At 40.7% G+C, this 24,268-nt stretch overlaps 1 protein-coding gene across 1 annotated transcript in view; it reads right to left on the reverse strand.

The window, feature by feature from the left end:
• Nucleotides 1–24,268, reverse strand: part of UQCC1 (ubiquinol-cytochrome c reductase complex assembly factor 1) — a 95,419-nt gene that overhangs the window by 46,352 nt on the left and 24,799 nt on the right. Inside the window, exon 6 of the mRNA XM_074969799.1 lies at nt 8,496–8,553. Coding sequence (XP_074825900.1) covers nt 8,496–8,553 — 58 coding nt within the window. The remainder of the gene's footprint in view (nt 1–8,495; nt 8,554–24,268) is intronic.

Genomic DNA, 24,268 nt, shown 5'->3' on the forward strand with positions numbered 1-24,268 from the left:
AGACAGAATGAGAGTGAGTATAAAGTAGAGCGATAAGTGGGGAGGGAGTGCAATAGAGATGGCTAGAAAGACCTGGAGAGAGGAAAGGGTAAAAGAGGGGGTGAGGATGCGGCAGAGTGAGAGGGGCTTAGGGAAGATAGAGGGATGGGGAAATTCCCTAAAAACGTGTCAGGTTTTCTTTTTGGAAAATGCTCTGGAGCTGCGTGGTGTTCCCAAGGCTCACGTGGTGACTTGCAGAGTGGTTGTGAGGATGGGCCGATGATCCCTCCATAGCCTGACAGTACCATCCTTCCTTCAGCCCTGGCAGGTGGTGGTGAATAGGGAGGGTTATAGAGAGTGACACAGAGTGCATCATACCCATCCAGAGAGGAAGGATAATCCCGCAGTTAAAGAACTGAGCTGGGACTTGGGAGATATAGATCCAATTCCCAGTCCTGGCACAAACTTTCTGTATGACCTTTGGCTTAAACTCCCTCTGTGCATCACCTCCATGTGTAAAATGAGGATAATGCACCCTTTTACCCATCATTAATCTGTCCTGTGTATTTTGATTGCAAAGTCCTGCCCATACAAACACTATGATCAGTAATAATCCTGGAATCCCAATGCTTTCCCCACACCTACTAAGACAGATAACGAAAGACCATGTTTGGGAGCCCAACTCTGGATAAGAAAAGTGGTTTTATACGTTACAGCCTGGGTAGTCAAGCCAAAGAAGAAAGCAAGGAGCCCTGGGAAGAGATTCCCTCAGTACAAATGTTGCTTCCCATCCAAGCTGCAGTATCCCTCAGTGGTGTCATGGTAGAAGGCAGGAGTGCAACAGACCAATAATTACAATCCATCACTATTAATGCAAGAATGGAGTAGTTTTCAGAGTAAACCTTGTTGCTCTTTAAGCCTGAATGGACGCTGTGTGTTTGGATGCATAGTTCTGTCATAGAGCAGTTCAGCAGCACCAAGAGTGAGGTCATGGAATTCTGCAGTTTATTTGAAAATTTGGTAGTTTGTTACTACACCTGCCATCTGAGGTTTAAAAGACACAGATTTTCTTAGACTATAAACTTTATACCTAGATTAACACGGTATGAAATGTTTTACTTTTTCACTACGGAACACATTCTGTAGTCCATTCAACTACTGACTCATCTTTGTCACACCACTAAGGTGAAACTGTTCCACACTCAGATTACTGGTTTTAAAAAGTTGTTTGCATCATTACTTTAAAACTATGATATTTTGAAGATTAAAATATCTTATAAATATTGTGTTTTTATCTGGTTACCTAAAACAATCACTGTTCTGCACTGGTGGTGGAAAAAGCAGATAGTACCCACAGTCAGTTAAAATACTTGCGTTTTTAAGCAGTTAGAGTCAGATTGGATCCTTTATGCTGTACGTACATTGAAATCAAATCTAAGGGACAAATTCTGTCTTCATATGCACAAGCAGGGGCACCCTTTTTAAAATCAGTAAGTATCCTACAGGTGGATCCAAGAGCAGAATTTGGCCCAAAGTGGCTAATAAAATGCAATGATCCAACAGATTGTTTCCAATGCAATATCCTGAAGTTAGTAGTGAAGAAACTAGGCAAAATCATACTGCCTGACAAAAAAAAATTAGATGAATACAATGAAGAAATAATTGTACTGCATAACTTTTATTACAGCCAAATAATAAACCGGATTAGAACAACCATGCAATTTAACACAAAAATACATTTAAAATTGCATTTCCCAGCGAGTGAAATACAGCTAGCCACTCTTTAATCTTATTAAAAGACAATAACTTTGATTTTATACCTCACTAATCACCACTAAACTATGTGATACTGTCATAAATATAAATGGAAGGGTAAACACCTTTAAATCCCTCCTGGCCAGAGGAAAAACCCTTTAACCTGTAAAGGGTTAAGAAGCTAAGGTAACCTCGCTGGCACCTGACCAAAATGACCAATGAGGAGACAAGATACTTTCAAAGCTGGAGGGGGGGGGAACAAAGGGTTCTCTCTGTTTGTGTGATGCTTTTGCCGGGATCGGAGCAGGAATGCAGGTCAGAACTCCTGTAAAGAGTTAGTAAGCAATCTAGTTAGATATGCGTTAGATTCTGTTTTGTTTAAATGGCTGAGAAAATAGCTGTGCTGAATGGAATGGATAGTCCTGTTTTTGTGTCTTTTTGTAACCTAAGGTTTTGCCTAGATGGATTCTCTATGTTTTTGTTTTGAATCTGATTACCCTGTAAGGTATTTACCATCCTGATTTTACAGAGGTGATTCTTTTACTTTTTCTTTAATTAAAATTCTTCTTTTAAGAACCTGAATGCTTTTTCATTGTTCTTAAGATCCAAGGGTTTGGGTCTGTGTTCACCTATGCAAATTGGTGAGGATTTTTATCAAGCCTTCCCCAGGAAAGGGGGTGTAGTGCTTGGGGGGATATTTGGGGGAAAGACGTTTCCAAGTGGGAACTTCCCCTGTTCTTTGTGTAACATTTTGTGGTGGCAGCGTTTAACCTAAGCTGGTAAGAATAAGTTTAGGGGGTCTTTCATGCAGGTCCCAACATCTGTACTCTAGAGTTCAGAGTGGGAAGGAACCTTGACAGATACAAATTAAATTTCACACCATTAATCAGCAGTTAAACTAATAGTTTCAAATTAAGTAACAGTCATTTCACATATGACCACCAAAGCATCAGTTTAAGGACTTATTTGACAAACACATCAAGGCCTGGTCTACACTACATGGCTAGGTCGATGCAAGGCACAGCTTACATCAACCTAGCTGTAGATTTGTCTTCACTTACATTTGACTCCCGCCAAAGTAAGTGCCCCGCTATACTGACATACTAACACCATCTTCCTGAGAGGCGTAGAGCCACAGTCGATGTAGTTAGGTCAATGCAGTGATAGTGTAGACACTGTGTTACTGAGATCTACTTTTATTGGCCTTCAGGAGCTCTCCAACAATGCCCAACACTGACTGCTCTGGTCACCATTTTGAACTCTGCTGCTGAGGGGTCAGACAGGAAGACCTCCTCCACTTTAAAGGCCCACAAATTTTTGAAGTTTTGTACCTGAAATGGAGTGTTCTTTCCCTTTCATAAGTTCTGTTCCTTTAATTTATTAAGTTTTAAATGTTTTTTTAATTACCTGGTTCATGTTACAAAATAAGATTCTATTTTTTTGGAACAAAATTCATCTTTATACTTCACAACATATGCTGTCTGGTGCTGAGCAGGTCTGACACCCACCAATTTACTGTTACTTCATTTTGTCATAGAACCCATAGCATCATTCACAGACAACATTAATAGGAACACTGTCAACATTATATTCCTATGTACACAGCAATCACTACAAGATTCATACCACGCTGCAAAAGAGCAAGGCGAGGTAGAGCACACGACAGCAACACACACTGCTCACTATTAAAATGGTCTTTCAATGGTTGAGCTCTTCTTATAGCCCTGGTATTTGGCTGTTCAAAACCAGCAGACAGACACTCCACTTCCACCTGGCAGAAACTTTTCCCCCTTTGTATCACAGATATTATGCAGGACACAGCAGACAGCTATATGTAGATTTTTTTTCCCTCAGCGGTCCAATCTTGTTAGTAAACAATGCCAGCAACCCTTCAAACAACCAAAGGCACATTCAATTGTCATTCTGCACCTACTGAACTGATAGCTGAAGCGCTCCTTGGTGCTGTCAAGGTGGCCAGTGTATGGCTTCATGAGCTATGGGAACAATGGGAAGGCTGGGTCTCCTACAACCACTATTGGCATTGCAACATTCCCAGTGGTAATCCGCCAGTTGGGAAAGAAAGTCCCTTCTTGCAGCTTTCTGAATAGTTCTGTGTTCTTAAAGATGGGTGCACCATGCACCTTTCCTGACCAGTCCACACTGATGTCCATGGTGATCCACCAGTGCTTGCATTACCATAGAAAAGTAGTCCTTTCTGTTGACGTCTTCTGTGCCAAGGTAGTTTGGTGTTAAAATAGGGATGTGTGTGCCATCCATCTCCCCACCCCAGTTCGGGAATCCCACTGCTGCAGAACCATGCACTATATACTGCCCATTGTCCAGAGTCACAGTCCTATGTTGCAGGAGGCAATTAACTGCCCTGCACACTTGCATGACAACTGCCTCCACAGTGGATTTCCTGACTCCAAATTGACTCCCAACTCACCAGTTGCAAACTGGCGTTGCGAGCTTCCGCAGTGCAATTGACATTCACTTCTCAACTGTCAGTGCAGCTCTCACTTTGGTGCGTCTGCGCTGGAGGGCTGTGGAAAGTGGCCAGGTAGGGCAAGTGCAGACTCTCAAAGAATAACAGTTGATGAGTACCCTTTCTTTCATCCTCCCATACTGGGCTTCGGACACAGGCCAGAGACCATCTTCTTCCATGTTACCCTGACTATACCAGTCAGAGCAATCAACACCTTACACATCCAATGAGCCTGAGATGTGATCCACCCTCTAGCCTATTACTTCATCATACAACAAAAAATCCTATTGCAATCCATATAAAACAAGACAGACTTCGGTTAACAACTTGTGGAGTTTTCCCATGAGTACGGTGAAAATAAGTAAGAGTGAAGTGGCAGAGTTAAAGCTATTGTTAAATTGTATTTGAATATTCCCAAGCTTTCCAAGCCAAAGGTTTTCTCACTTACAAAATGTTGGTTTTATAACTAACTTTGAATTCCTTGACTTTCAAAGGGAAGAATATTGTGTTTTTATTTTAATAAATACAATGCTTTAAATTAATAGATATAGTATTTAGAACTTAAAATCTATCTCACTGAAGTTTTTGCCTGGGATTTTATATTGACTCCAGGTAGCTGAACTCATAGTCCTATAACAGTTCATACAGATTCTTCCGTCCGCTGGTCTAGACTAGGTTTGCAGATAATGGCCAGTAACCCTAGCTGAGGCCACATATCTCATGGAGGACTATCTGGTAACTCAAGCCATTCAGGGGCCCTCTACGAAGGGAGTGATGGCTCCTGATATGCTAGAAAAGGAAATAAGCCAAGGACCCAAAAGTGGTGATAGAAAATGCAGACTGTTATCCGAGCTACCGGCAGCATGAGGGACAGGAACACACCTCCAGGTCCATAGGTCAGATTTCTCTGTGACAATAGGCTTATGCTGTGACGTTGCACTCTATATGCTTTTATAAAAATACGCTAATGAGTGTGAATATAATGTAACTGAAATGTGCTTCATGCAAAAGGTCTCTTGAAAGGTATCATTACAAAGCTTATAATCTACTGAATGTGTTCATCCTATCTGTATGAATGTATCATTCTTGTATCTAAAACTAGAAATATGAAATATAACTCTCAGGGCCTATTGTAATTATGCAAAGTGTGGGCCATTAATGGTGCTTTGGAATCTTGATGGCTCCCATTAACCAGGACAATTGACTGTGGATGGCTCTGTTTTACTTGTAAGTCTTCATGTATACATGTGTGCTGGCAAGTGGGTAATGAAGTCTTACAGTGACATGTGATCATGTCACCTGAACTGGAATCCATCTTTAACCTGGTGTTTTTCCATTGAGAAGGAGGGGTGGGAACCCAGAGAGGGACAAAGGATTCCCGGCTTATGCAAAAGATATACAAGTGGGTGGAACAGAACAAAGCGGGCAGCCATCATGAGAAATCCCCTAGCTACCACCTGAGCTGGAACAAGGACTGTACCAGGGGAAAGGATTTTGCCCAGACTAGGAAGGCGTCCAGTGAAAGAAACTTACTGAAACATCTCTGAGGGTGAGATTTTATCTATATGCAGTTTTATTACTGTACTAGGCTTAGACTTGCATGTTTTATTTTATTTTGCTTGGTAATTCACTTTGTTCTGTTTGTTACCACTTGGAACCACTTAAATCCTACTTTCTGTACTTAATAAAACCACTTTTTACTTATTAATTAACCGAGAGTATGCATTAATACCTGGGGGGGGGGGCGGCAAACAGCTGTGCAGATCTCTTTATCAGCTTTATAGAGGGTGAACAATTTATGAGTTTACCCTGTATAAGCTTTATACAGGGTAAAATGGATTTATTTGGGGTTTGGACCCCATTGAGAGTTGAGCATCTGAGTGTTAAAGACAGGAACACTTCCCAAGCTGCTTTCAATTAAGCCTACAGCTGTTAGGAGACGTGGTTTAGACCTGGGTGTGGGTTTGTAGCAGGCTAGCGGGTCTGGCTCAGACCAGGAAGGGCAGGAAAGCAGGAGCAGAAGTAGTCTTGGCACATCAGGTGGCAGTCCCAAGGGGGTTTCTGTGATCCAACCCATCACATATACCCTTAAGTGCCCTTGACTCAAACCTACATAGGAGCAGGGGCTCGCTGCTATTCAGAAAGAAGGTAACACAGCTGCCAGAAGACAAGGGACAGACCTAATGACTCCTGTGGACAACAGGGGCACTGATTCCGCCACTGCCACTACAAGGAGTATAACTTTGGGCAGTTCTGAACTGGAGAGAATAGGACCTGAAGTAAAAGCCTGAAGAAACTCACCATCTCAGATGAAGAGGGTCAAAAGACACTGGCCCTCATAGACTTTGGGTATAATCAAACATTTATCCAGGAACGAATGGCCAGTTTATACCCATTTTGGCTTCTGCCAACATAGTCCCTTAGCATAAATAGCTCATCACCCTCCTTGGAATATCATCTTCAGTTGTGGGAACTCCAACAACAGAAAGATGTCAAAAGACTGGAAAGAAATCTGAAACCAGCAACGAAAATTACCAGAGGGCTGAAGGCAATTAATTAGGAGGAAAGATTAAAGTAGCTAAATATGCACTGTTTGGCCAAATCATTGCTAAGCAGCATACATAATTTTCCTGAAGTACTTGAAAAAGAAAAAAACTTTGTTTAGAGTTGTATATAGTTAGGGGATAGGAATGGACCAAGGAGGAGAATGTGCAGCAAAATAAGACCATTAGATATAAGGAAAGAGGTTTTAAGGAACTAAATCTAATGAAAGTGCAATGGAAAGAAATATTAAAGAAGGCTGATGGACAATGCAAGACACACATTAAAGCACCATGAACTCCCCTTCCTCTAAAATAGAAGGATATAAGAAACTGCCAATATATCTTCAGAAAGAACCTCAAACATCTTAGGGTACAGCAGAACCTGGACTGGAAGTGAAAAGGAGAAGCACGTGACTGGGTGAAGATCTGGGAGGCCACATGTGCCTATGGTTAGCTGCAAGTAATAACAGGCTATTTGGAGCAGTAGCAGCCTTACCTTTGAAGATACACTCTTTCCAGCACTTTGGCTACCCACACAGATAATTGCAAGAGGTTCTGCTTATGTTGTTAGGGGGAATGAATCTTTCAGTGAGGTAACAGAAGGGAAATTAAGGGAAGGGCAAACAGAGGCAATTTCAATATTTCCATTAAATATTTTTGGGGTTTCTTTAAGACCAAAGTTGTTTCTCAGTCTGATTCACACATATTTAAAAAGCAAGGGAATAGAGTACAGACATAGTTTTAGGTTGAAAATTTAAATCCAAATAGTCAGGAAATTATTATTTAAGGTGCTCACACTAATCCCAACTCTGTGACCAAAAAGATACAATACAATAGGGCCTTTCATTAAATAATCACTCAGCATATTCATATATATCCAATTCAGGTTTCAAATGTTATGTTAAGAGTTTTTTGAGTGGAATAAGCTGCCAAGGAAGTAAGATGCAAAGACTCTCAATACATTTCAGAGTCTGGAAATTAAGGGGGAAAAAAGAGAAATAAGAGATGCAGAAAAATGAGGGGGACAGGGTTGCTGGGCCAAGTGACTATTTCTTCCCAGAAATTCCTTTTGGCCTGTGGATAGCTCCTATAGGTTACAGTAGTAAACTTAATTCTTCAGACATTAGGCTCCTAAGAGAACTGGCAGTCTGGAAAATACTGTATTCCCTTGTGTGTCCCTGCTACGTCCCTCTGACCTTTTCAAATGTGTTATGTTAGATGAAAATTAGATTTTTTTTGGCTACTTATTTCACAAATGAAGAAAAAAATATTGCTTATGGCATTAAATATTTTTACATGCACCCAATCTGGCATTTACTGAACTTGCATGGCCATTTTAGAGGTGCAAGTGTAAATGTCAGTGCTATAATTTGCTAAAGGTTTCTGACAGCCAGCAATTAAAATCACCACAAATTCTCACAATTTAAACCACTTTTACGTAAATGTAAACTTTTCCTAAAACAGCTAAATGAGAGTTTTCCATCCAGCCTGAGTGAGGCTTTTTGATAAGCTCATAGCAATGCTCTTTCTGCTACTGAGGATTTTTGAGAATACTACAAATATTAGTTTCTCTTTGGGTCTGTTTGACCTTTAATAAAAATTTGCTAAAACACACAAGCTAACAAAACAAATAGAATATTTCTTGTCAATAACCATGGAACTGCTTTTTGACCTGACAGGACTGCTTCAGTCTGCATCATGAAAATAAAAAAATTATTATAACTTTCACTTACCAGACATGAAGCTGGGCTACTAGAAACCAAGAGTTCAATGTATCAGGCATTTGGCACCCTAGGAGAAAAACAAAACACAACTAAACACAGAAAAATTGCAAGATGTTTTCCATTGATTTTTACATTTTAAAGAAATGTTCTTACTTTAAATATATTTTTGTACTTCAACTTGTTTCATACACTAAACATATATCAGAAGATCCTGCCTAGTCTACTTCCAGAAATTTGTGTTTTACTCCACAGAGAGCTCCGAAAACCATTTTTTCCTCACCTTTTAGACTGCAAACTCTTTGGGGAAGGAACTGTCATTTACTCTATGTTTGGACAGCACCTAGACTGGCTGGCCTCTAGGTGCTACACATTGTAAATGTTAAAACAAAATAATAATAAGGAAGTCCCATCTCTCTTTCCACGTCTAGCTCTCTTAGCACAGAGAAGACCTCTATCCATACCATACCTCTTAATCTGATCTGCGTTCAGACCTCACACCTGCTAATTCAGAAACTGTCTCACTCTTCATGCTTTAACCTGACTGTTGAGATCAGTTAGGACAGATTTGCTACCAGTTCCTTCTTTTGCCTGTCTGCATATGTCAAGTCCCCTCCTGTTCTGGAACAGACTTCCTCCCTTGGTCTGACAGAGGTAGAGTATGTTGACATTCAGAGAACACTGACAGGCTCTTCTGTTTACCCAAGACAAAGTTCAACTCTATAAAGCAGGCCACACAAAGCCTATGCACCTCGTAAGTCAAAGAGGCACAGATCTCATGTAGGTCTCTGCACAAGGGAGAATTTCACTCTCAAGTTTTTCTGGAGGGGTGGGAAAAAAGGAGTTCATTAGGCTATGGAGGTCCTTTAAGTGTCATCTCTGACATAATGTTAATTTGTTTATTTACTATTTGGGTATTTTAAATCCTCCATTGTTAATATGCCTAGAGATCCTAACAGCCAGTCTATAAACTGGTAAAATTAAAGTAAACCGCTGGGAGTTTTAGAAGCACAGCGACTAATCACATGCAAATTGACAACCTGACCTGCTGATACACTAGGCGCCTTTCTATATTAAGTGCAAAAAGCTAATGTTAATGCAACATTCAGGTTGTGGAACCAAGCATTCAATTAAGGAATTCCAAAATTTAAAGGTTCTTTCTGCTATGTTAATTTGGCCAAGCTGAAAATACGTATTCTGCTTTCCTTGTTAAATGCAATCTTTCATATATTTTTGTTCACTTGTGCATACCATATATTATGCAGAGAATATAGAATGATGTAGTATAAAGATTTTATCAACATGAGTTTTCAGTATCAGCAAATCCCAAATGAGTGCCAATAAAACCTTTATGCCATACCACACTGCCATGTATTCTGTATATGCCACATACGTTACAAAACTAACTCAACAGCTTGTTTACTGGGACTATTCTTAAATCCTTGATCCTGTACAGATAGATGCCCAAAGGCTGCAATTTATTTTCATTGTATCTAATGTAACTGAGTATGTTTTCATCATCTGTATAAATATCTAACAGTATTACTCGGGTCTGGAAGCAGCCATCACAAGGCTGAAGGCAGAAAGTTCTTCAAAAGATGGCAGGTGTAAAATGGAATGAATTTAAGACCAATGAAGAAGTTAGAAGGAGAGTAGGTTGTGAAATCAGGGTACAAGATTGGTTACAAATCGAAAAGATTACAATGGGGGGACAATGTAGATGACAATCAGATGACAGGATGCCAAACAAAATAATGCAAGCACAACCAAGGTCAGTCCCACCTAGAGGTCGACTACCATCTAGATGGCAGGACATCATATGCAGAGACATAACCAGGCTGGGCTTAATGGAGGAACAAGCCATGGACAGGAATGAGTGGTGACACTGTACTGCTCCCCAACTCTGCAAAGATGTTCCAGGATGAGAGAGAGAGAGAATGAGAGAGACAGACAAATGTCTAATCCTCTTTTCACTCCTACAAACCTTTTGGCTTCAATGATGCCTCGTGGCAATGAATGCCACAAATTAAATATGTGTTTTGTAAAAAAAAAAAAAAAAAAGATTTTACTGTTTTAAATGTGTTGCCTTCAATTTTTTTTGACCCTTTGTTCTTGTATGATAGAATCATAGGGTTAGAAGGGATTGCAAGGGTCATCTAGTCTAACCCCTACCACAATGTAGGATTTGTTGTGTCTAAACCATCCAAGACAGATGGCTATTCAGCCTCCTTTGGAAAACCTCCAGTGAAGAAGCTGCCCACAATCTCCTGAGGCAGTCTGTTCTATTGTCCTACTGTTCTTACAGTTAAGAAGTTTTTCCTGAGATTTAATCTAAATCTGCTATGCAGTAGTTTGAACCCATTGCATCTTGTCTTGCCTTCTCTGGCAAAAGAGAACAACTTTTCTCCAGCTTTTTTATGGCAGCCTTTCAGGTATTTCAAGACCGCTATCATATCCCCCTTTAATCTCCTCTTTTCCAAACTAAACATATCCAGTTCCTTCAGCCTTTGCTCACATGGCTTGCATTCCATCCCTTTGATCATCTTTGTCACTCACTTCTGGATTCTTTCTGGTTTCTCTTCATCCTTTCTATACATTAGTGACCAAAACTGGACACAGTGCTCCATCTGAGGCCTAACTAGCACTAAGTAGAGTGGTACTATCACCTCCTGTGACTTGCATGCTGTGCTTCTGTTAATGCAAACTGAAACGGCATTCGCTTTTTTTGCAACAGCATCGCATCACGTTGAGGTTGTGAGCCACAACTTCCAGATCTTTTTCAGTAGTACTGCTGCCAAGCCAGTTTTTCCCCATTCTGTATTTGTACATTTGGTTTTTCTTCCCTAAGTGTAGCACCTTAACGTTTGTCTTTTATGAATTTCATTTTGTTGTGTATTGCCCAGTTCTCCAATTTATCAAGATCCCTCTGAATTTTAGCTCTATCCTCCAAAGTGTTGGCAACCCCCCCAGCTTTGCGTCATCTGCGAACTTGATCAGCGTGCTCTCTATTCCTACATCCAAGTTATTAATAAAGATGTTAACACGGACCCAGAACAGATCCCTGTGGAACTCCACTTGAGACCTCCCTCCAATCCATCATTCCATTAATAGCTACTCTTCGTTTGTGGTTGTTTAACCAATTATGTGTCCACTTAACAACAGTTCTGACAAGCCTGCTTTTCTCCAGTTTACTTATCAGAATGTCATGTTGGATGGTGTCAAAAGTCTTGCTGAAGTCCAGGAATATTATGTCCACAGCATTCCTCCTATCCACCAAATCAGCTGCCCTGTCTAAGAAGGAACTCAAGCTGGTTTGAAATGATTTGTTCTTGGTAAATCCAAGCTGGCTACTAGTGATCACCCCCTTCATCTTCCAGGGTACTGGCAAATTGAATGTTCTACACATTGCTCTATTAGCTTCCCAGGTATCGAGGTCAGGTTGACTGGTCTATAGTTCCCCAGCTCCTCCTTCTCTCCCCCCCCCCCAACCAGTTAAAGATGGGCAAATGTAGAACCCTTCTCCAATCTTCCAGGACCTCTCTTGTCATCCAGCAGTTTGTATATATTTGTGCCAGGGACTCCAAGATTTCTTCAGCTAATTCCTTCAGTACCCTCAGGTGAACAGCATCAGGCCTTGCTGATCTGAATTCATTCAAACTGGTCAGAAGATCTCTGATGTGTTCTTTACTTATCCCGATCTGCATCCTTTCCCCTTTATCATCTATGGTAACTTTGCTAGTCATCCGATCACATTTTTTATGAGAAGACGGAAACAAAGTAGGCACTGAGCAGCTCCACCTTCCTATCATCTTCTGTTACCAGCTCACCTTCTCCGTTAACCAGCGGACCCACACTGTCTTTGATCTTTCTTTTTTTTTTGGTCTGAACATATTTGAATAACCCCCTCCTGTTGTCTCTAGCATTCCTTGCCAGCTGTAACTCATACTTTGCCTTGGCTTTCCTGATTTTGGCCCTACATACTTATACATGGGAATAATGCACTTCCTTGGTGACATGCCCCTCCTTCTATTTCCCGTATGCATCCCTTTGGGGTTTTAGATAGCCAAAAAGCTACTTATGCAACCACACTGACTCTTCTTATCTTTCCTCTGTATCGGAATAGCTTGATGTTGAGTCTCTAATATTACATCTTTTACGAACTGCCAGCCCCACTCGACTCCTTTTCTTCTTAATTTGTCTTTCCATGGGACCTTGCCTACTATTTCTCTGAGTCAGCTGAAATCCACCTTTCTGAAGTCCAGTGTCCTTGTTTTGCTGTTCTCATGCCCTCCTTTCCATAGGATCTTGAATTCTATCAGATTATGATCACTTCCTCCCAAGTTCCCGACCACCTTACATTCACAACTAATTCATCCCTGTTGGTCAAAAGCAGATCCAAAATGGACAACCCCCTAGTTGAGGGAAACTAGAAGAGCTCTAATTAACTTCGCTATACTGTTTATTTTTTGCATACTTATACCATTTTCCCTCTTTTCATCCCCAGAAGGTAAAGAGTCCCAATCTTTTCACTCTCTCTTCATATGGAAGTTTCTCCATGTGTCTAATAATGTTCACTACCTGTATTTGGACCCCTTCTATTTCTGCTCTTATAACACTAGAACAGAAAATAATATTCCAGATGAGGCACTATCATCAATTTATATAATGGAATGATAATATTTTCAATATTACTTATTTTTTTGATCACTGCTGCACATTGCACAAAGGTTTTAAATTGAGCCATCCACAATACCACCTTGAATTTTATCATGAGTGTCTACAGTTAATTCAGAAACCAACAATGCACATGATAAATTTAAATTATTCCTTCCAATGCGCACTAACTTGGCACTTGTCAACACTGAATTTCATTTGCCTTCATGCTGCCCATTTTCCTACCTTGGCTATGTCCCTCAGAAGTTCCCCACAGATTTCTCAAAACTTGATTAACCTAAATATTTTGTGCCATCTGAGGACTCTGCCATTTTTTAAAAAATTCTAAGTCATTTACAACATCTTTTTCTCCATTATCCACTACTTTGCTGATGTACTTAAAGAATTCTAGTTGATTAGAGAGGCAGTTTTCCTTTACAGATGCTGTTGCTGGTTTGTTCATATCATATCTAAAGAAATTTTATATTTTATAATTCTAGTTTTAACCAATTTTAGTTGATGCTGAAGTAGGCTTATGGGTTTGCAATTCCCAGGATCACCCACCGCTTGGTAAACTGGTCACAATCAAACATCTACTCCTGATAGCAAGATGGCAGCTCCCAGTGACTTGTTAAATTTTCAAACTAGCACTTTCATGCTGTCTTCCATGTTGCCCCAACACACCAGAGGAGCTCCCTGTAAACGTACAAAACTACCTCACTGTCCTCCTTAAAACTCTCCTCTGCCATGTTGCTTACAAAAAAGCAAACAGATAGGCAGCTGGTAGGCTGAGAAGCTGCCCATCATACTGACCAATGTTGTCTCATTGTTTCCTTGTGCTCCCCTTGTCTTTCTGTATCTATGTGTTTGCACATGCCTAGCACAAGATGGTCCTGGCCCATCACTGAGGACCTGGCTACACTTACATTTTATAGCGCTCTAACTTGCTGGCTCAGGGATGTGGAAAATCACCAGCGAGTGCAGCAAGTCAGAGCGCTTTAAAGAGCTACTTAAACAGGCTCCGAGCACTGGGAGCCGCGCCCCCAGCGCTCGGCGCTAACCCGCTCGTGGAGGTGGATTACTAGGAGCACTGGGAGAACTCTCTCCCAGCGCTTGCACACGACCACACTCGCGCTTCAAAGCACTGCCACGGGAGCGCTCCCTCGACAGCGCTTTGAAGTTTCCAGTGTAGCCATGCCCTGAGACTAAGTGCTACAGAAAAACAAATACAACAACAAACATGTTTACGTACAGCCAAATGCACGGCAGTTCAATCTCGAGGCAGCTCAAGCACTTGATTCCTCAAACACTTGATTCCCACAGACTCTTGGGTGGATACCATCCGGTCCTAGTGACTTGCTGTTCTGAAAATGTATCAATTTGTTCTAGCATATGCTCGTAACACTTCAGTCTCTGAAAGTGTCCTCTAATTTTTACTTGAAGAATAGGTCCAGGTTGGTATCTCTCAAGTATTAGTTGTGGGGAAGACATGCAAAGAAATCATTTAGCTTCTCGGCAATGTCCTTGTCCTCCTTAGTTACTCCCTTTACCCACTAGTGGTCCAGCGCACCCATCAATACTCTCACAGACTTCCTGCTTCTCATATACTTAAAGAATTTCTTATTATGTTTTTATGTCTCTCTCTATTTGCTCTTCAATATCCCTCTTCGCTCCCTATTTTTAAATTCCCACTTTACAACTATCTGCCATTGCTTACGTTCCTTTTTACTGGCTTCACTAGGGCTGGATTTGCATTTTCTAAAGGATGGCTCAAATAACCTGTTGTAAATTTCCCTTTAACTAGACTATTCTTTATTTATTTGGTTTGATTTAAGTACACAGAAAGACATGAGATGCTCATCTAAGGTCTCTAGGAGACTGATCCTGTACTATTTAAGTGAGCTGGAGTTTTGCCATTGACAAATGTGAGCAGGATCAAGTTCTCCACATGATTAAAACCACAATCATAACAAAAACTGCAACACACCAGTATGGCCAGTTTCTCTCAACAAGAGAAGAAAGGGTTACTCACCTTGTGCTGTAATGTGGTTCTTCAAGATGTCTCCCTATAGATGCTCCGCTTCAGGTGTGCATGTACCTTGATAGGAAATTTTTCATTAGCAGTGTCCGTTTGGCCCATGCATGAGCTCTGTGCAACCTCATGGCATGCTCTGAGGGTACACCGGGCTGCATGGGTGAACCGCCCTCAGTTCCTTCTCTGTCCAAATGTCCAACGAAGTACAGTCCAAAGCAGAGGGGAGGGAGGGCAGGTAGTGGAGCATGCACAGGGACACACATCTCAAAGAACCACAGTTACTGAACAAAGCAAGTAACCCTTTCTTCTTCAAGTAGTGCCCCTGTGGGTGCTCCACTTCAGGTGACTCCCAAACAGTATCCTCACAGGGAGGAGGGAGTTTCAGAATCAAGTCCAAGACTGAAGACAGTACTGCATTACCAAGTGCGGCATCACATCTGGTGGCGTGGATGAAAGCATAGCGTTTCGAAAAGGTATGCCCTGAGGCCCATGTAGCAGCTACGCATATCTCAGATATTGGAATGATTTGGAGTAATGCTGTGGAAGCTGCCTGTGATCTGGTAGAGTGTGCTGTTATCCTCTGGGGAGGCAAAGCACCAGCTGCATTATAGCAAGAAGTAATATATCCAGACAACCATCTTAACAGTCTCTGTGAAATAATCGTGTACCCCCTAGATCTTTCTGCGATGGAGACAAACAGTTTAGGCAATATCCAAAATTGCTTGGTTCTATTCAGGTAAAAGGCCAAAGTCTGACTTACATCTAACATATGAAAGGAGGTCTCATGCTAAGATTTATTTGGTTTAGGAAAAAATATTGGTAGACGAATATACTGGCTCAGATGGAAACCAATGCACCTTTGGTGAGAACTTCAGAGGACTTGATGAGTCTTGGCAGACTTTGTCACATCCTGAATTCTAGCTCCAGGTAAGCAGCACACTTCCAGGGATTCTCAGTCTGGGCAGCAGATAGAGGACTCAGTCCCCGACCACCACCACCCTGCTCCTCCTCTTGGAAGTGGCGGTCACGAAACTCCCATCCCTTCTGACCCCTTCCTCAGATGACTTTTCCAAGGCATTAGCAACAGTATTACCTGTGCAGAGAGCCTGAAAGCAGTTGCTTATCTCTATCTATGTTGGGGGTATACTGGTTCTCCTCCTCCTTTCTTCCCTGTTCTTCAGTCCCCATTGCACTGCCCTCTCCGATTCTTTGGCATGCTGTGCCCGCAATACCAGAATGTGGCCCATAGACCTAGCTTTAGCATTTATTTTATTTAGCAGGTCTGTCTCTTGTAAGACATTGGCTTTTAGCAGTTAGCATAAAGCTTGAAGCCTATGAACTTTGGCACAGATCAATGGCCCAACTAAGTTTTGGGGACCTGGGAATAGTGTGTTTAAGGGGGAAGTTTGTACATACTGACACCAGGCAACCACAGGAATATGAGCTAACACCAGCTTTTGGATACTTTAAGATAGGAACCTCTGCAGATGTCTGACCAGAAGAATGCCATGGCAACAAACTGATGTATTTGATAATAAGATGATATTAATATATTAACCCAGCGGTTCTCAAACTATTGCTTGAGACCCCAAAGTGGGCTGTGACCCTGTTTAATGGGGTCACCAGGGCTGGCATTAGAGATGGTAGTGCCCAGGGCTGAAGCCTGGGCACGGGGGCCTGTAACCTGAGCCCTGCCACCCAGGACCAAAGCCAAAACCCGAACCCCACCTCCTGGGGCTGAAGCCAAAACCCAAGAGCTTCAGCCCTGAGCAGTGGGGCTCAGGCTTCGGCTTCAGCCCTGGGTGGCGGGACTCAGGCCCCCAAGACCAGGGCTGAAGCCCTTGAGTTACAGCTTTGGCCCCTCACTGCCTGGGGCAGCGAGGCTTGGGTAAACTCAGGCTTCGGTCTCTGCTCCTGGGGTCATGTAGCAATTTTTCTTGTCGGAAGGGGGTTGCGGTGCAATGAAGTTTGAGAACCACTGTACTATCCTGTAGCAGGGCACCCCAACATTAGTAAGGTGAGGAAATACAAATAAGGAAGAGAGGAAAAACCCTCACTGAATATGCATTAGGCATAGTGGCCTATGTATAACTATGTTGGGCCTCAGCATAACGTATTATAAAAATGGTCTCCCAGCCTCTGAGCAGGAGAGAGAGATGTAGCCCTTGGCAGGTGCCAGGATGATGGCCACTGGTGCTGACGAGGAAGGTGATGGTAATGAAGAAGATAATGGCTAACATTTCAGGTTGTTCTGAAAGGGATGGAGTGAGTATATAGAGATGTGTATTCTGTGTTATTGCTACCTTGCTGGGTTAGAGTGCTTGTGACTTTCCTAAATGTATTAATAAACTATTACAAATACAGAAAGGTTTCTGAAATGTGAGTGTTGCAACTGTGCACATCAGGGTTCCCAAAGGAACAATAATTTTGATAATACTGGGCCTGATCTTAGGACAAGAATAAGTCAAACCTCAGAGTAATAACTGGGAATTCTTAAATAATCAATATAATTAATCTATAATCCATAAATCAGGCTACACAAATCCTGATTTCTATTCAGGAAGTCTTCATTTTTTCTGATGCAATGCAGGGTCGATACTTGGGCCTTCAGTCCTTTGACCTTTTCTTTCAGGATGGAGACCAGCTTGCATTTTGTACAGACGAAGTCGCTTCTGTCCTCCAGTAGAAAGACAAACAGCTGATCCATCACAATCCATATTTTCTTCCTTGTACGGTATCAAGAGCTTTTTCAGATGATGTATTTACTGTTCCCAGAAGCCCGAAAGGCAAAAACTCTGTGGTCTCTCTCCCTAGGTGAGCTCCCTGGCATACTCCCTCTGTTTGCTTCTCCTCTGTTCACTGCTCACTAGGTTCGCAACTGTTCATTGTTCACTAGGTTTGCTTCTTTTGTTGTTGGTGGGCAATGGCAAAAGCTGGGCTAATTGCATTCTGGCTGATGTGCTTCTTGATGTCCATCCATCAGCTCAGCAACAATGGGGCCAAATGAAATCTTTCCACCACTTTGTCTCGTACCAACTTCACGGCTTCATTTATCTTTAAACCTTTTTGCGCTAGGTCATTCTCCATCGTGCCTATTCAACGCATCCTCAGTCTTCCTCTATTTTTAGTTCCTTGCACACTGATATGTAGTGGCACGTATGAGATCTTTTCCAGGTCCATTCTTGTCCAAACCATCGCAGTCAGCTTCCTTGAAACTTCTGTAACAGTGTTATTTCCTGCTATAGCCATTTTCTTATCACTTCATTTTTTATTTTCTGCAATCTTGAAACTCTCAGTATTCCCCTCAGCCAGTTCATTTCTGCAGTCAATATCTAACATCCATTGGCCTTCCTCATACTCCAACATTTCAACACGTATAGCAGTACTGGTAAGACAACTGTCTCTGTACACTGATTTTTGTTTTTATCAAAATGTCTTTAGCTTTCCAGGGCTTACCAAATCCAAATAGAGCATGAAGAAGAGAAGCCAAAAAACTATGGCAACTGGAAGACAAGAAGAAAAGATCAAAGTTGGAGACAAAGAACTAGAACAAGTGGAAAAATCTGAGTACCTTGGAAAACTAGTATCAAAGAAAAGAAATTGTTGAAGATGACATTAAAAAAAAAGACTTTGGTGAGCCACTATTGCATTTGGAAAACTCTGTAAGATCTGGCTGATATGCAACTTCATGTTAATCAACATCTACTATACACATTTTTTAAATGAGCAGGTCTCACAGCAATGCCAACTCGCATACGTTGTATATACTCAATTACGCAATATTAAGGTTCTGTGCAAGTTTTACTTCATAGCATCAAATATAGTACTAGGAGGATCTGCCATCTAGCAACCATTAAAACACATGGAACTGGAACATTTATGTTGGATGTAACAGAAAAACTTCAGAAAGAGTGCTAAATGTGTTTTTCTTTTAATCAGAAAGGTTTTAAAAAAATCAGTGGAAAATAAAGCTACCCTCCAATAAATTATAATAAAATGTGCAATTAGCTTCCTTTGCTTTGCATGACAAGCTACGTGAAGCAGACACCTTTTCAGATTCCTGGTACTATTTCCCACTGCTGACCCTTGCGCAAGGGGTAACTTTATTAAAAAAACTATTTTACTCTCTACAGGTACAAGCTGACCATTTGCTATCTCCCATAACCTCATGTGAGGCTAAGGCTACCAAGTTCCAGGGCTAACTAAAAAGTTATAAAGGAAGGGCAAGACAGTGGAATTTCACGCTGTTAAATGTGACAAACTTACCCAAAAAAACAAAATCATGCAAAAACTGAAAGACACCCAGAATTTTGGAAAAATCAGATCTCCCAATTTGCAGCTAGCAAGAATGCCATGGGCTAAGATTTCAAAGCAGCTAAACTTATTGTCCTTTTTCAAGCAAAGCTGTCCACAACAGAAAGGAATCTTGCCACCTACCGGTCAAGTGTTTGGTTAAGGATTATACCATGACCTAGGAACCTTATAGATGGCTAAAAAAAATTCAGCTGAATTTCAACTCACAGAGCAACACCCTGCTACCTTTCCGACCCCACCAAAATGCTCAGTCAGATATAACAGTTTTCAAAAAATTAAATTTTATTTCCAAGGTAAAGGTTATAGACAATTTCTCCTGCAGCTTAAGACGAGATTCAGAAGCCAACTAGTAAGTCAAAGCATTACACCTCTCAGGAGTGAGCATCATGTGAAGAGGAATCACTAGAATTGCACAGCCTCCAGCTGTCAGTTCCTTTTCAGCCAAAGAAACCAAACAAACATGCAGCTCATAAGAGGAATGAAAAAGAAAGCTCTCTGGGATGCTGTAAAGTCTGGGTGTGGTTACTGTAGGCTGAGCGCTATCAGTCAGGTACAATGAAAAATGAGAACTTCTTGTGCTGCCATGATGGGGGCAGGGAGGTGGTCTTAGATACAATAACAGACCACATTAAAGCCAATGGGTATGCCAAGCACTTTTTCAGGTTCAACAAAAGGAGCAGCCAAGTCCCTTTATGTAATAAACACAGCTGCAGACACTGAAAACTACCACCAAGTCCCTAAACTGCAAAATCAAGCATGAGCTGACCCAGATAGATAAATGGCGTTCCGTGGCTGCAAACACAGCGCCTAGAAGACTGGTTGTAGCCTGTGCATGTGGAAAGAGATAGAAAGCCAGGAGGAATGGTGAGCGTAACCCTGAGAGGAAGCAGAGACAGAGATTTGTGGGCCCAGAGTTCATTAGAGTGGCAGACGCAGGCATTTCTGGGCAAGGAAACTGCTTACTATATCTCTATTGTGATCAGGCAAACGGTGACAGTATGTATTTTTTTTGTAAACAAGATTACACCCAGAATACACCTGACTCGTAACACTGATTTCTCATCCTAATGGAATCAACTTTGCTAGGCCCTGGTTTTTGGCTAACTGCTCATGTCAAAGGGGCAACAATTATTTTCTGAAACGTCCTTATGTTTAATATTAGAAGTGGAGACCTTTATAACTTTCATCACCATATAATTCTGACAAGTTTCCAAGCCCCCTTCTTGGTTTATGTTCCACGCCCCTTCTCATTTTTGGATGTGTACACTTTTGGTTTGATGGCCATTTAAAAAAAAATTAATGGGGAGCATTAGAACTAAATGTACAAAGTGCTTAGAAAGACACAGTGGGTGAGGTAATATCTTTTACTGGACCAACTTCTGTTGGTGAGAGACAAGCTTTCAACCTACAGAGCTCTTCTTCAGGCATGGTAATGGCTTTGTAGCCATCACATACACACTTTTAAAGATATCAAAATCCATGAGTTCGGGATATTTTGTAGCAGGCTAGTGAAATAAAAAGGACAGTTTGCACAGGTTTATCATTTGTAAATTATGGGGAGGCAATGCCTTTATGACAGCCATTCTTTCCATCTGCTAAAGAATTGTGAAACTGCAGTAAAACAGAGCCAGGGCCTATCTGAATAAATCTGCCCCTCCCTGCCCCCTGCAACAAAAGAACTTTAATTAGAAATAAAGCTATAGTAACATGTTTTTATAGTGCATCTAAACATGACATTAAGAACACAGTTAATGCATCATTTTGTAACACAGAGGCATCCTTTAGTTTTAATCCAGTTAGAGAATTTTCAGTCATTTTTTCTTTAAACAAATGAACAGCAGAATTTCACACAAAAGTGTGTGCATTATAATTTAAAGGATCTGAGAAAATTTCAAAACTTGTTATGCAGTGACATTCTTTTGCTCAAGCAACTGTTTTTAACAAAGGATTAATGAAAAGGTTTTACAAAATGAACTATACTAGTTTTTGTAAATTAAAAATGTGTTAGCATGTTTTATAATGGAGTATTCATCAAAACTGTCAAATGCAGGGTTTTTTTTTAAATTTAAAAACTAGTTTTGGGGACCCCTGTATGGATTAATTTTCAATACCATTTTTTGAGAAGTTGGGATATATATAGAGAGAGAAATCTGGACACAGTTGAAGAAACACTGACATATTTCTATTACTGTTCTCTTTGATTTTATAGTTCACATCATCTACAGTCCAGTTCACACAGTCATGACTCCTCTAGCTGGGGGTTCTACGACAGCCCCTGGGCAGTGCTTAAATTGCTTCTCTTTCAGACAGTGCTTGATGATTCCCTGACATCAACTTGTACAATTGCTTGCATAATAATTTTAGGCTTACAGGCTCGATACCATATTTGTTCGTCAATGTTAGCTAGTACATGCTATTGAATAAATATCCCCTTCTCTTTCAACATCCTATTGAGCATCTTGTTTGGGTCTGGGTAAGATCAGATCAGGCCCAATCCATTTGCTCCTTTGTAGCTGTCAGTGTCCAGATTCTCCACGGTATCTGAAAAACCAATGCTCAAATGCTGAAAAATTTGAAGTATCAATGTACTTTTTTTAATAATGTACTTTTAAAACATTTTACTTTGCGTTTCAAGAGACCTCTTCAGTTTGCAGTTTCAAAGAAGATTGCCTCTGTATGGTCTCAATCCAAAAGGCTCTAGCAAATTAAGCTACCATGGCCAGGTCCCCTCCAAGCACCTAACCATTCTTACATGCAACATACCTATAACTCATCTCTGTACAATTCACTATTTGAATCTTTTGGGGTCTTCTGGTTGTGGTCCAGAGTCTCAAACAAAACTTGGGTCAGTGGTCTTGCCTCATGCTTCTCCTCCACATTGTCCCTTTGCCCATGTTGTTTATCAGCAGCTATCCCTGTTGCTCTACTCCCTTGCCATGTCTCAAACATCATTTGTGTCACTGGGATGTGTGTTCAAGTCCTTCAGCTTCGCTCGTATAACGTCTCTACATGAGCTGCTTGACTGATGGTGTTGGTGAGGCATGCTTCAAGGTGCTTCCATCTTTAATCAACAGGTCTGTTCTTATCCTTTTTTATACAATACTTACACAATACTTTCTTAGCCAATAGTTTAGGGCTAGAACTTCAAAAGTCCGTTGGTCTTCCTCCCTAAATAATGAGGAACTTCTGTTTAAGGGAATAGGAGAACAGGGGCTGTTGCACACTTAGTTTTGCATTATTTTTATATCTCAGACTTTCCTGAGTCAGTTCTCTTACAGAATTAAAACCCAAACCAAAACGAATTATGTGATAAATAGGTACTCAAAGTTAAAGTAGTAGTTAATGGTTTAAGCGTGTGAAAACTGACAGGATTTGTAACTGGATCCTAAGAAGTTGTAGATTTACTTCGACTGTGATCTGCATTGCCCTGAAAAGGCAAATATCTGGCCACACTGGTTTTCACTAGAAAGCCACAAACAAGGTGGAAAACTCAATGAATTTCCTTGCTGGACATAGTGTAATGCTGGGATCCAGTGCAGATTTAATTACCACAAATGCAATGAACCAGTCGAGCCTTTTTAAAATTTGTCATTAAAATTCATACTAACAGTTTATTTCAATTCTCATTTTATTTAATTTTAATCTTGTGATTAAAAAAATTTCGCTGCAAAAGACAGTTGTTTTAGACAAAAGGAGGAGGGGATATGTTTCTTAAGATAGGAATAGTCCTTATCTCCTTCCTTTATGCAGTTATAAAGCTATAGCTTGTCTTTTTAAAAAACGTTTATATTTCATGTGCAAACGTAAGTGATATTATACTACCCCCCAAAATCTTCATTTTACAAATACCCTGTAAACTGATGTTACAGAAATTTTAATCCTATGATTAAAAATACTCCTGTTGCAACTGTTAGTTTTTTAGAAGAAAGGAGGGGCACATTTCTTCAGCTATGCCACAACACCCCCTTATTGAAGTTACACAATTCTTTAGCAAAAGGAAAAAGTATCTCTCACAAAGGGTTTCTCCACAATATACAAATGATAAGCCTCTGTAAAATGTCATTTTTATTTCACTAGCCCTCTACAAAAATATCCTTAAGACATGGATTTTGGTTATTTTACCTTTAAAAATTTGTGTGACACACATCTACAAAGCTGCTTCACTTACATTTAACAATGCCGTTTTCCCCCATTACCTTTAGAAGTGTGTGCTACAAAGCACTTATTAATGCCCTGCTTTTTATGCTAATCTTTTAAGTTTATTTGTAAAACTGTACTTGGCATGACTATGTTAAAAAAAAAATCTAAATTCTTTTAAAGTCAGGAAGAAATAGCACTCTTATCTCTGGTAAAGTGTTAGCAACTCTCACAAATTCATTTCAACTAGCCTCTCAAATTAGACTAATCCAAATGAGATATATCTGATGAAGTGAGCTGTAGCTCACGAAAGCTTATGCTCAAATAAATTTGTTAGTCTCTAAGGTGCTACAAGTCCTCCTTTTCTTTTTGCGGATACAGACTAACACGGCTGCTACTCTGAAACCTCAAATTCGACTGTGTTTTACATACAGTAATAAGTCTTTGGAGCAGTTTTTGGTTGGGGTTGCTTTTGCACAGTGGGCAATTCATTTAGGCAAACTTTTAAAAGCACTATTTAAAAAAAAGTCTGGGGTCTTTCTACACAATATCCCTATCACAAAAACTTGCATTTTTTATCTCATTCATTTGTTTAAAGAAAATATTACTGAAATCTCTCTATCTGGGGTATGACATTTCAGTTCTA

The sequence above is a fragment of the Natator depressus genome, chromosome 13 (genome assembly GCF_965152275.1).
Source record: "Natator depressus isolate rNatDep1 chromosome 13, rNatDep2.hap1, whole genome shotgun sequence".
Taxonomy (NCBI): Eukaryota; Metazoa; Chordata; order Testudines; family Cheloniidae; genus Natator; species Natator depressus.